At 31.8% G+C, this 14504-nt stretch overlaps 2 protein-coding genes across 2 annotated transcripts; both read left to right on the plus strand.

The window, feature by feature from the left end:
- Positions 1 to 10944: 10944 nt before the first annotated feature.
- On the plus strand, positions 10945 to 11856 carry HO133_006413 (uncharacterized protein; the record flags this gene model as incomplete). Its single annotated transcript, XM_037297311.1, has 3 exons — positions 10945 to 10978; positions 11034 to 11089; positions 11140 to 11856. The coding sequence occupies 3 exons, from the start codon at positions 10945 to 10947 to the stop codon at positions 11854 to 11856; spliced, it is 807 nt and encodes a 268-aa protein (XP_037147436.1).
- A 1118-nt stretch (positions 11857 to 12974) lies between these two features.
- On the plus strand, positions 12975 to 13572 carry HO133_006414 (uncharacterized protein; the record flags this gene model as incomplete). Its single annotated transcript, XM_037297312.1, has 2 exons — positions 12975 to 13269; positions 13370 to 13572. 2 exons carry the CDS (start codon positions 12975 to 12977, stop codon positions 13570 to 13572), a joined length of 498 nt encoding a protein of 165 aa, XP_037147437.1.
- Between the last annotated feature and the right edge of the window lie 932 nt (positions 13573 to 14504).

Below are 14504 nucleotides of genomic sequence, written 5' to 3' on the forward strand. Positions count from 1 at the left end.
TAAATAACTTATTATTATCGTATAAGCTAATCTAAAATCGCGATCTTCGCTAACGCTTATAATATTTATCTTTAATAAATTAATCTTTATTAGAAAAATCTTAGATAATAGTATATTATATTTAATATTATTAAAAGATTATATAACGAATTAGATTAAGAAATTATTTAAATAAATTTATTATATTATCCTTAATTAGAAAGTCGAGTACTCGAGATATATTCTCTATAGAAATATATATTAACTCAAATACGCTTCGCTTAGAAGTTAAAGAAATTATAATATATATATTTTAAATAATATTAACGTAATTAATACGTCTAGAATAAGTTTATATAAATATAAAATATATTAAAAATATTTAGATATCTAACTTTCTTTATAATAGTAATAGCGAGATATCTTCGAATTTTAAATATTAATCTCTTTATATCTTATAATAATATTCTTTCTCTATATAATAACGAAGTCTAAAAACTTTTAATTATTCGAATTAAAAGAAATTTAAAAATTTATATATTTAATTCTTCGCGTATAAAAGTAAAGCGGATATTACTTCGATAATTTTATAAAATCTTAAAAAACGAATAGCGAGTTAAACTTTTCCTCGCTCTTATTAGAATAAAACTTTAAATATTATAAAAGTATAAAAAAGTAGAGTAGTTATTATAACTTTAATAATATTTTATATACTATTAATAATATTAATATCTTCTTCTATACTACTTATAAATCTAATTTTTAATATTCTACTTTTAATACGACGATAGCGATTAACTACGATATTATTAATATTTCGAGATATCTAAATAATACGAATACTTAGTAATATTATACTTTTATTAAGTTATAAAATTAATAATAATATATAAATCTAAGTGAAATTAAAAATAGATTTAAAACGAAATAGATATAAGCGATTTATTATCTATTTAATAGTAAAGATATTATTTTAATAGTAAGAATAAGCTTTAAAAAAAGTCTTATCTTTTACTTTTTATCTCTATTAAAATTAAATAATATAGCGATATTTATTTACTTACTTAATATATTATAGCTGAATTAATAAAGAAAGATTAATATACTATTTAATACTAAAGCTTTTATTCTAAATAGCGAAAGTAATAATAAAAATAATCTATATAATATCGCTAAAGAATTTTATATATATATACTTATTAGCTCTAAAATCTTTATAGATAATAATATATTTAAAATTATTATAATAGAGAATATCGATTTTATCTCGCGACTTAGTCTTATTACTATTAATAAGATATATATAATTTATTAATAAGATAATAGCTTTTATTCTAAATATAATAAGCTTTATAATATAAAGATATTAATTTTGAATATATTTTAATTCGAGATCTCGACGACGTTAGATAGTTAATTATTAGATATTTATCGATATCTAATTAATTTCGAAAATAATAAACTTATCGAGATTATAAAGACTTTTATTAATCGTAAGAATATTATACTTAATATTAAAACTCTATAAAAATTAAAGAGTTCTTTCGAGAATCTTCGTTTCTTAATATAAAGATTAAATTTTATATTTAATAAGATTATTATTTACGCTAATATTATTTACCTTAACTATAAAATTATTAACTAGTTAATTTAATAATATATAAATATAGATTAAATAGTAAAAGAGATGAAAAGACTTTTTTAAATTTATAATAGCGAGATAAATAAAGAGGAATTAAAAATTATAGCTATCGAATTTAAGATATTAATTTCTAAAGTTTAATTTCTTATCGCTATTAACGCTTTCGAAATAAGTATTAATAATTTAAATATATATTTTATCGTATAGTAGCTATTATCTAGAAGTATTTATTCTCTATTAAATATATAATAATAAGCTAGCCGTATAGTTTATATATTAAATATATATAGTAATTTTATTTAGTTTATCGATAAAGATCTAATTAACTTACTATTTATAAACTTAGCTATCTCTTTAATAAAAGAATAAAGAATAAATATTAAATAGCTTTTAAAGATATTAAGAGAATAATATATTATTATTAATTAATCTTAATCTAAGTATATTTAAGAGATCTTTCTAAAATATTTCGACGAGACTAAATTAATAATAACGATTTATTCTATTAAGTACTATAATTATTATAAAAACTCTAATTATATAGTCTAAAGAAAGAGTTATTTATTATATATTACTCGCGAGATTAGATAATATATAAAAGAGGTTATTTATATAAAATTAAACGAAATATATAGAATTATATTATAAAATTAATATTAATAATATTATCGAGGTAAATATTTTTCTAGACGTAAAGATTATAAAGAAATAGACTAATAAAATTAACTCTATTCTTATTATAGAGGATTTTATAAATTTATATATTAAGTGAAATTCTTATTAAAAAAATTAATATAAATATAAATTATATAGAATTATTAGATATTAATCTAAAGGAATTATTATCGCTAATAATAAATATAATATTAATATAATAAATAGAAGAAAGTAAATTAAGATCGTTAAGATATACGCTATTAGAGTTATAAATAAAGAGAATAAATATAAATAGAGAATAGCGAATTTAGCGATAAAGAAGATAAGAGTTATAAAAGAAAATAAGAGAATATATATAAGAGAAATAAAAGAATAAGAGAATAGATTAAATAAAATTAATTTAATTATAAAAACGCTAAAAAGCCTTTAAAAGAGAAAGAGTTTTTTAATTAGAATCGTATTAATCGTAAAGAAATAAAAGTAAAAGGAGAGTAAATCTTTATTAATTAATATTTTAATAAACAAATAGAGAATTAATAAGAGAAAAGATAAAGGCGCTATATATTAAGAGCTTTAGAAGTTAAACAAATTACTTAAATATAGCTAGAATAATAATAAATAGAGAAATATCGATATAGAGATAGAAAATAAGAATTTAACTATAGCGAAATTCTAGTATTATTTCTTTATAAAGGTTTACTATACTTATTTATTAATCGTTTAAACTATCGTAAAGACTATTAATATTTTAAATACTATTCTTTTAAGCGTATTAAAATTCGCCACTCTCTTAATTAAATAATTATAAAGTTATTTAATAATTTATATTTTTAAATATAGATAAAGAAGAAATCTTCTAGCGAGGTTCTTCGATAGTAATAGCGATAGCGATATTATTTTTTCTAAATACGCTATAACTCTCATTATTAGTATAATATTATAGTATTATAAAGCTTTAATTTTAAAGAAGATTAAAAAAAAATTAAATAAATAATAATTAGATAAATAATTTACTATTTAATAGTTATTTAAGATTATATTACTAGATAAAGAAAAAATTATTAAATAATACGATTTAATTAGTTTAAATACTTTCGAGCTATAGATATTAAATTCTAAATCGATATTATAAGAGCTTCTAATAAATTTTAAATATCTTTCTTTATAGATCGCTATATATAAGAAATCGTTAGATAATTTAAACGATAATAGTAAGATTTAATAATAACGTAATATAACTTCGAAAGTAGTTCTTAGATATATTAATAAGAAATATATATTTAATAGATCTTTTAAAGTACTACTATTAATTAGTAAGAGCTTAAGCGATTAAATACTAATAGCTAAAAAATAAGATTATAATATATCTTATAAACTTTGAAATAGACTTTAAATAAAGCTTATTCATTTAAAAACGATATTTATTTATTATATATATTTAAATAGAAGTCTTTTATATTATTATTATTATTTATATTATCTAACTCTTAATTTAACTCTCTTTTTTCTTCTAATAAAATTTTATCTATAAATAAATTATTAAATAATTACTTATTATATATATTAATAATCTTAAATATACTCGCTACGTTATTAAAGAATAGATCTAATATTACTTTTATATTAGATCGATTATTATCTTATTATATAAAATTCGCTTATAACTCTTTAATATATTAGAATAAGTTAATAGCGAAATTCTTTATCGAGTAATAGTTATTCTAATAAATCTTAAAGTATAATTAAAACGACTTTTTAATATTCTTAAAAAATCGAGTATTAAGAGAGATATATTTAAATAGATAGTCGAAATCGAATATAGAATTATATCGCTTACGAAATATAATTTTTATTTCGCTATTAAGATACTTATTAAATAGATTAATCTCTTTTTATATATCTTATTCTCTAGTTATATTAATAAGAGAGTTAAAAAGAATAATCTAAGCTAGCCTTTCATCGATAATAAAGTTATGGCTATTATAATTAATATAATACTTTTATTAAAGTATTAATTTCATCTAATAATAAAACCTCGATTTATAAAAGAAGAAATATATTTAATTTAAAGTATAAGAAATTAAGCTAATATTATCTTATTTAATATCATACTTTAAAATAAAATATAGCTTTATACTCTATAAGAACTTTATATAATTCTAATAGACAATATTCTTTTTATTAGCTAGTTTTTTAATAAATAGATTCTTTCGAATAGAGATTATAATTTTATTTATCTTTTCGACTATATAGATAGTAAGTTAATACTCTATTATAGTATAACTCTACTCGCTATTAAAAGACGAGATATATATTTAAAATATTATAATTATTTAAATCTAGAATAAGTAAATAAGAAACTTATCTAATATCTAGAAATTATTCTTTTTTATTAGCCTAATATTCTTTTAATTTTAAAAGTTCTAAATATATTATAAATATAATAAATTATTAAATTTATAATTCGTTTACTTAGTTTTCTAAGAATAACTATCTCGATTAATTATTTTTAAATTAGCTTTATTAATCTTTTCGAGATTAAATAATAAAGTATTCTTTTAATAGACTTTATAAATAATTATTAAATAGACTTTATAAATAATTATTAAATAGACTATTTTAATATAAAATAAAGATAATATAGATATTAATTAGATTATTCGATTAAAATTAGAAATCTCTTATTTAATATAATATTATTTAATACTTTATAATCGAGCGAATATAAGCTAATCGCTATATATAAGATATAGATTAACACTTTAATAGAGATTTTCTTATAAAATTCTAATTTACTCTATATAAATATTCTTAATAATCTTAAGATTTTCTTTTATAATACTCTTATTAATATTAATAGAATTAAAAAAATAACTCTTAATCTTATAAAGAGATAGTTTATTTATCTTTAGTATATAAATAATCGATTTATTATTATATAATATATATTATTATATAGAAAGATATAATAAATAGCGAGATAAATAAGATAATTAATATATTAAAACGATTTAATTAGTCTATATCGCTTATAATATAATATACTCTTATTAAAAGATTATCTTATTTATTAGCGAGTATTATCTTTATATAATCTAGACGAGTAAAGGCCTATAAATTAAATTCATAATCATTTTTTTTAATTAGAGCTGTCGAGTAAATTTGATAAGCGGTCTTTAGTAAGCGAACTTTAATGAGCGATATTTGAATTCCTTGCGCTTTAAAAATTATAAGACTAAATTTAGAAACTCGCTTTTTATTTGAAAGCCCACATTTCGTTCTATAATTTAAAAAAAAAATCTCAAAAATTTAATAGAAAACAAAAAAGTTATTCTATGTATTAATAATGTACACCTATTTTTTTAATGAGGGAGCTTGAGAGGGCTGAATATTTTGATGGTTGCGGACGCTAATTTATTTACCCGCGGTGACTCAGCCGGTCTAGCCAAAAGGCGTAATAACCTCGAATTTATAATTGGCTGTATATACAAATTCAAGATTTTCTAGTTTAGCCCTATCTTATTCTTTTATATATATTAATATATTTAATACGTAATATAAACTTAGAGATTTTAAGTAATTTATTATAGAGGTCTTTAGTTTATTAAAAGATATATTATCTTCTTTAATAATATAATTAATAATTATTAACTTTAGCTTTTTATTACTTTTTATTCTCTATTTCTTAACTTCTTATATTTACTCTAGATTATTATACTATATATAGTAATTATTAGAATAATCTATAAATTAAATTTAATTAATATCTTTAACGCTAAATTTTCGAATATATTATAGAATTCTTTAATAGAGTATAATTAATCTAATCTTATTATAAAGCTTTAAAATTAATTATTTAACTTTATATAAATATATAAGAATATTTAATTAAATAGAAATCGAGCTAGCTCTAGTCTTTTACTATTAAAAATATATAATATTAAATAGTATAGTAATAAATTCGAATTAAGATTATTTAAAGTTCTTTTTTTTATATACTAAAATTAAATAATAATCGATAAGAAATCGATAAAATATAATACTCTATTCTTAATCGTATTATATAATTAATTTAAATTTATATTATAAAGTCTATTTAAGTTATTTATTACTTATTATTTAAAAAGATCTAAATTATTAATCGCGAGAACCTTATTACGTAGTAGATTTAGAATCTATTCTATTCTTTCTAATATAATCTTTTGACGACTTAGCTAAATATACTCGATAGATTTATTAATTAAACTATTCTTTAGTAGAGTATCGAGTAAAGAATTATTTTTAATATAAAGTTTTATAAGAAGATTACGCTATAGAGAATAGCCAGCTATAGAAGTTCTTTTTTTACGTTTTTATATATTTTTTAATAAGTTATAAATACTTAGCTCTTTCTTTAATAGTATATCTATAATATTCTTAATCTTTCTAGCTTTTATTTTCTTTAGCTTTCTCTTTTTAATTGTAATAATTATCTTTAATAAGATATTACTCTCTTATTTATTACTTAAGTACTATACTAGCGTAAAGAAAATAGAAAATTTTAATATATATTCGTAGATAGATAAGATAGACTTTATAGCGATAATAGATAGATTAAATATTAATTAGTAATATAGAAAATAATTAAAGATAAAGTCTACTTAATAAGATCTAAAGATTCTTATTAAGATCTCGTTAAGATCTCGATAAGATCTCTTTTTAATCTTTCATATTTAAACTAATTATTCTTTATTAATTTATTTTTTTATTTTATTAATCTTCTAATTAATTATAATCTTCTTTCTTTTCTTATTTAATATTATTTAAATTAGAGTTATTATATATAATAAACCTATTATACTCTATCTTATTATATTATTTTTCTAAATAAATCTTACGCGTAAAGATTTATTAATAAATTATTTAATAACGTATTTCTAATATAGTTTAGTTATTTAATATATTATATATAAAGAGTATAATTATAGAGCTTTATTATTATCTTAATTTTTTTTATATAATTCTATATAAAGAGATTTTATTAAAAAATTTTAAAGTGAAAAGAAATATTATTTAACTTTTAATCTTCTTTAATAAGAAATATACTAATTACTAATAGATTTAAAATCTAATATTCTTTACTATTTTCTTAAAATTATAGCGTTAAAATAACTAAGCGATATTTAATTAGATTATTTATAATAATAATATAAACCTTTCTATATTTAAAGACGTCTTTTTTTATATTTTATATACTTATTAGAGACTTCGATATTATACGAGATATTCTTATTTATTAATATCGCCGCTATTAATATTTAACTTTATATTAAAAGAATAAATTATCTTTACTTCGCTCTCCGCTCTACTCTTTATAAATTCGATCGCTTATTTATTTATATATATCGTCGTAGCGATACTCTATTTACTTACTTACTTACTTATATACTTATTTACTTACTTACTTACTTACTTACTTACTTACTTATTTACTTATAAAAATTACCGTAGCGATAAATTATCGCGATAATAGATATAAATAAATAAATAAGTAAGTAAGTAGAGTATCGTCGCGATAATTTATCGTCGCGACGACTCTTATAAGCTTAATCGTCTAAAAAATAGAGAAAGATTACGATATTTAATTAAAGTAATAAATTAATTAATAAGATTATATATTTTTCTTAATATATTATATTATTAGTTCGACGAGTATTATAGCGATTACCTCGAGAATTAATATATTATAGAGAAATTTCTATATAGTACTACGCGTCTATTAAGATATATAGCGTTTTTAAGTATTAATATCGCTACTATAGCTAAGTTAATTAAGTTTTTTAATAAAATAGAATTAGAAGTTTACTTCTTAATTACTATATTATAGCTTCTAATTTAATAAGAGCCTATTTAACTATTTATTCGACTTTTTTTAAGAATTTTAAAAAAAACTATATCACGTAGTTACGTATTTTTATTAAGGATTATATATACGTAGAGTGTGAATATTATATATCGGGCAATATACCAAAAAAATAAGTCTTGGCAGGGTTTCCTGCTCAGACCCACTGCGTGGGGCCTTTGTGAGACTATAAAACCTCTTCTTGCGACGAGAGGAATAAGAATAAGGAGTAAAAAATAGGAGGGACACGGCTTATTCAAGGCTCTTCCAATATGGCAATCTCGGCTATCCTGCCATAAGTGTGCTGTGCCTCTCCCTCACTAGCCCTCAGTCAAGCTGTGGCGACTATTTCCGTCGCTGCAGAATCCTTCATGCATGACCTGGCTTTGTTTCAATAAGAGTGTTGTCAATTTAGTTGAGTCCTGCATACTTGATCGACAAGGATACTTTCTGGGCACGGACGTTGGCACGCCCAGATATTGCTGGGTTTTGGGGTCGATAATTCAGCAAAAGTCCTCGCTTCAATATGGAACAAGCCCATTGCGAGAACGTAAGCTAATTCACCTTCCACTAGTCTTTTCCACCCTTCTGCTTATTCTGAAGCCCCACTATCGTAGTGAACCCATAGGGCACCCCTGGATACGCCCAAAGTCTTGTCAACACTTCAACCATGTTCAAAGCCTCTGCATACGCAATACCCTCGTCTCTCAGGCAGTCTTATTTAGGAGCAGACGTCACCTGCGGTGAAAAGCCTTTCAACCTCCTCAACAAAGGCGACGTGAAATCATTGCTGCCGTCAGATGAGTTGGGCGAATAGCAGTCCCACAACAAGCTGTGAGAAATAATGGATCCTTCATCTGCAGGTCTGATTTAAATTCATGCAATCCTTCTAGCGAGTGCAGCGGATGGCAAACAATCAACATGTTCAAAACTGGTCCACTGATCTTCAGATTATCAGCACGTGCCATAAGGGATGCTGCAGCCGCCACGTTTGCTTGTGAGCTCGACCCGATAAGAAACACAGGGTCGGCATCGGCAGGAAGGCGCTCAGATTGACCAATAGCCCGAGTCAATACATATGAGCGATTGTTCGAAGGAGTCTTGGAAGCATGTTGGAGTATGAGCAGTAATTCATGCTGATGACGCAAACGTTTAAAGTCTGCAGAATGGGCCATAGGAGGTACACTTCCTTGGCGAGATAATTGCCACTTATCCAGACACCACCATGGATGATGAAGAGCAGTGGCGATTTCGCGCTCGGTGTCGCGAGTTAAGGTGGGAATGGTCATCCCCTGATTTGACGGTTTCGTGATGCGCTATGGAGTCATATCTAGTGACAGGGACTTTTGCTGCCTACTGTTTGCTCTGGACCTGGAATCCAAAGCGGGTGGCTACAGGATTGAAAGATGCCCTGATTCTTTCCAAGCCTTCGGTTTCTGCCTCGACGCCATTTGATGAATCTTGCTGGTAGGCGATCCAGTCAGGAGAAGACTTGAATTAATCACTATTTTTGAGGGCCATGATCGGTGTCTTTCAGATCTGCTGCTTTCGGAAGACTACATGAAGTCTGCTCAGGTCGACGTGCTACAGCAGTCTTGCACGCTCTTTACGCTGGTACCTGTTGCTTATGTGCATGTGGACCGCCGCGTCGGTGTTGCTGGCTGGCAGCCTCACATTAGTGATACTATACGCCATACCATCGTATCCTTGCAGGCAACCTCAACTCGAATTCTCCAACATTTCCTGCAGCTTCTAGCAACTGGATTGGTAGTAGGCGCCAGCGGAATGCTCGGGGGAATACCATTTCGCGCAACGGTTACCCAGAAGAGACGCTAGTTCTACCCACATATTGCTCAAGGTGTATACGGATTGTAGGGTTTCTATTCGTTACTGTTCAGACGTCAGTCTTCTTTCGAGGTGACCATCTTAACCGCTGCAACAGAGGTTCCAGAAAGTCTGTTCCTAGCCCGGATTTAATGCATCAAAACACGGTACGAGTACCTGCAGACTTGAATACATACGCCTATAGGTATCGCAACGTTTCAAAATTTTCAAGACTAGACAATCAACGAATATACAACTTATCATGATCTCAACGCCTTAGAAATTCGTTTCGTTGAATGGTACCACTGCGAACGCAAAAAGTGGTGTAGAATTCTAGTCTTGACGCCAAATCCCCGCGAAAAGTACGCGAAAATCGCTAAGATTCGACTTGAACTTTTCAGTTCAGATGTAATTCACGAATACCTACGAGGTTTTTGGACACAATGTAAAGGAACAAATATGTTGCGATTATATCTATTGAGTTTAAAGATATACCAAAATATCTTCAAAATGGTTGATTATACCGTAGTTTACTTACCTAGTCGTAAAGCGAAGGTCAATTTAGTGGGGACCCGGGAAACTCTAATGTAGAGTAATCTAGTGGCTAGCTTTGAGTGCGAGAGTGCCCACGGTAACGTGGTGACTCCACCAATCCCAACTTTTGGATTGTCCTGCAAATCTTCTCCAAAAACAATGCCAATCAGGGCCGATATCTACGTTGGAGACGGATAGCTTGAAAAGAATCGGTGCCCCGAAGATCTTCGTTGAAAGGCGATGAATGGTCGTCTTCTCGCCATGCGATCCTCGGTGACCGATCTTGGGTGAGAATCGAGTCACCTGGTCTCTCTGTAATAGAGAGGCTCGATGGCTCTGAATAGAAAACCAGAGTCCTTTTAGCTTTCTCCAGAATTACTAGGTACGCTTGAGCCCTTAGCTACCACGCACAGCACAGCTCTCGACCATGCCTCTCGTACCAGAAGAAATCTCGTTCTCAGGCAAGTACGCACACCTCTGCATCCTCTAATCTCTCCTGCTGACAGCGCTACACAGACTACCTAGGCCTTAATGCCGCACTCTTCGAATGGGCGGAAAGCTATGACTCCAAAGTTCGTCTCCCTCTCCATGTGCTCTACAAACCCACTGACCCATTTACCAGAACTGGGCCCGCCTCCGCGCCTGCGTCGCCCCAACCATGCGTATCGACTACCGCTCCTTCCTTGACAAACTCTGGGAAGCCCTTCCCGCAGACGAATACGTAGCCATGGCCTCCGACCCACACGTTCTCGGTGATCCTCTGCTCAAAACCCAGCATTTCATCGGCTCTTCGAAATGGGAAAAAGTGTCAGATACCGAAGCCATCGGATGGCATCAGTTGCGGGTTCCGCATCAAAGATACACAGATGAGACGAAGACCGCGGTCGCAGTGAAGGGCCATGCACACGGCACGAACCAGCATTGGTACAAGAAGGTAGATGGAAACTGGAAGTTCGCTGGACTGGCGGTGGAAATCAAGTGGGGCGAGTTTGATCTGGATAAAGTATTTGCGAGTGGCAGGGATACGTTTGGGGAGTCGGAGAAGGAGAAGATGATGGATGAGGCGGCCGTCATGACTGGGATTCCAGGAGACGCTGCCGACCCACCAACTCCTGAGTCAATGGACATGGAGACGAAGCCTGTCGCTGCTCAAGGGGCCGCGGAGCCTACTATGGAGCAGGCTTCATATCCTAGTGTGATTGGCAATACGAGTGGGATGAGAGACTTGGCTGAGTCGGCGAAGACGCCTATGGCTTATGAAGATCAGGTTGAAGGAAGTATGGTCGGGGCGCCCATGGTCTACGAAGGTGAGATGAAGGGAGGTATGGTTGCGGTATGAAGGGTGTGTCTACTTGTCTGAGCGTAATCTACACCCACGATCACAATGAAAGCCTCTTCCCAACACCGTCGAGGCTCCATAACTCCTCGCGCCTAATGTCTAGAGCGTTTAGTTTGATTCTCCGCCAGTCGCTCAAACACGCTGATTGCATGAAACTGTCATCATCCCAGTAATATCCCGCTGTGAAAATATCCCTTCGGCATGATTGATGACCGATCATGGGCCAAATGATACGCCACCGCCGTCCTCGTCACCAGCTGCGGCAATTTTAAATCACCGCGTGGGCAAGTCTAGTTCTAACCCTGCCACAGAGCCGACAACGACCTCCCCCCTCAACCCACCACTCCTCCACGCACGAACTTCTCCGTGCTCCGGAGACTCAAAAAGCCAGCGTTAGTGATGATCACGGATAACGTGGTGTCGTTGCCGCGCGTAACGTACCTTACATTACATTATACATTTCCAGGCGACCGAGACCTGCATATTCCCCCGGCCGGCCACGTCTTGCACTAGCGGGACGAATCCTTCAACGCCGTGAAGGCCTTCTTTTTCAATGGATGATAAATAACAAGAGAACGTCATCTGGAAATCCCTTCAGGTCTCTCCTGTCGTTCACGTCAACAAGGGATCTCCGACCAGGAGCGTGCCGGCCCGGACATATTCGCTTCGGTTGTCCCGAAACGGCAATGCGTCAACAGGAACGTTGAGGTGATAGGTAACCGTAGCGGACCAGTGTTGGCATGATGATCATAGACTAGGGGACTGGGTGCGAGTATGCAGGTCATGGTCGATCGTTTGCAATCTAGCTCGGAAAGACGATGTGCCTCCAATGCAGGTACCCGTGCCTAATGTTCAAAGGCGCGCGAATCGAGTCCACCCGTGGTGAAATCGTGTGCATCATATTCTTGCTCTTTGCAACGGTATCCGAGCTCTGCATGTTCGACCATTGCATCATATGCTCCAATTTTATAGATATCGGGGATATATATATCCGATTCTTCTCCCGTGCAAGCACACTCATCCCGCAAACCCCACAACTCCACACGCAGGGCCGAATCAACCCCACCCTAACCACTCTTACTACCACTCTTACTACCACCCCATCCCCCAGAATCAAAATGCGTACCTCAATCCTCCTCGCAACCCTCGCCTCCATCCCCTCCCTCCTCGCTCTCCGAGCACCAAGTCTCTATCCCCGCACCTACACAGACATCAGCGCGAACGCCAGCTACTGCCCCGGACACCCGGCGCCCGAATACATCCAACGCCAAATCTTCGACGGCTTCGTCAACCAGCTCTACGGCGAAAAAGACGTCATTGGCGCTTTCAACAAGTACATCGCTCTCAACCTGACCGAGCACGACCCCTTTGATGCGCAGGGCAGAATTGCGAACGAGGAGAAGTTGTCGTACAGTGAGTGAAAGAATCCTGCATCCTACCTCGCCTGACAAAAAATTGTGGATGTCCGAATGGCGCGGAAACTGGAAAGGCTGACTCGGAGTTCTATTTGCAGTTATTCCTTATGTGCCCTCCATAGTCCTCCGCCACAGCTTCGACAACAACATCGGCTTCATCCACGTGCGTGTCAACGAGGCGAACGAGGAGCCAATTGCGCTGGCGGACATCTACAGGATGGATGGGACGTGCCTTGTTGAGCACTGGGACGTGACGCAGTCGAGGCCCGCCAACGCCACGAACCCTATTGCGATGTTCTAGGGACGGCTGAAAGGAGACAGGACGGGACGAGGGGATGAAAATGACGATGTGGCATTTGCGGAAAGTAATGAGATTGTGACAGGCGTACGGACTGGAAGATCTTTTGAAAACGATGATAGAGACAATCGTAGAAGTACATAGGCAATGAAGAAACATACTTTGCCCTATGGCATGTCGCAAGGCGCCAGAACGAGAGAGAAGCCAACCTTGACATTTTCAACCGCATCGTTCTCAGTACCCTCCCCCACCTGCACTAAACCCCTTTGAACTCGCTGCAGCACCAATTTTCGGTTAATTACTTCTACTCCTCCTTCTCCTCGCCTCCAGCATCGTTAGTCCGGTCACGACAACCTCGTCCGCCAAAACCCCACTCACGAATGGTACTAATTCAAACTTTCCATCCTTCTGTAACGCCCACATGCTATTCTCATACCTTGCACACACCTTATCGTGTTGATCCAAACATATCATGTCGCCCCCGTTAAAGAGGTTGTCCGACTTCCACTTAAAGCACATCCTTCTCCCATCTGTTGTAGTGGCCAAACTGGTCCATTCGTGAGCGCTAGTAAAGATGCTCGAGGCAGAGAGGGCAATGGGGTTGTTGTGGATAACCATCTCAATGTCTCTGGAGGAGGAGTGGAAGGTGGCCGTACCGACAACGGTACCGGTGTTGGCTTTGTAGACTGTTACATGTGGCATGGAGCCAAAGAGACCTCCGGCATTCATTTTAACCGTGTAAAGGACGGTAACTTTGTCGGGGCCGAGAATTTGGGTATTGTGGTGCGTCATACCTGAATGGTAGACGTGCAGGAGACGGGAGGATGAGGGTGGATCGGCTGATGCTGTGTACGAGGGAGGAGCTGCTGTCGAGGCAGGGCTGAAGGTATAGGGAGGAGCGCCCGTGGAAGGAAGGGGTGCTGTGTAGCCAGGGT

The sequence above is a fragment of the Letharia lupina genome, assembly GCF_014066315.1.
Source record: "Letharia lupina isolate WasteWater1 chromosome Unknown contig_24, whole genome shotgun sequence".
Classification (NCBI taxonomy): domain Eukaryota; kingdom Fungi; phylum Ascomycota; class Lecanoromycetes; order Lecanorales; family Parmeliaceae; genus Letharia; species Letharia lupina.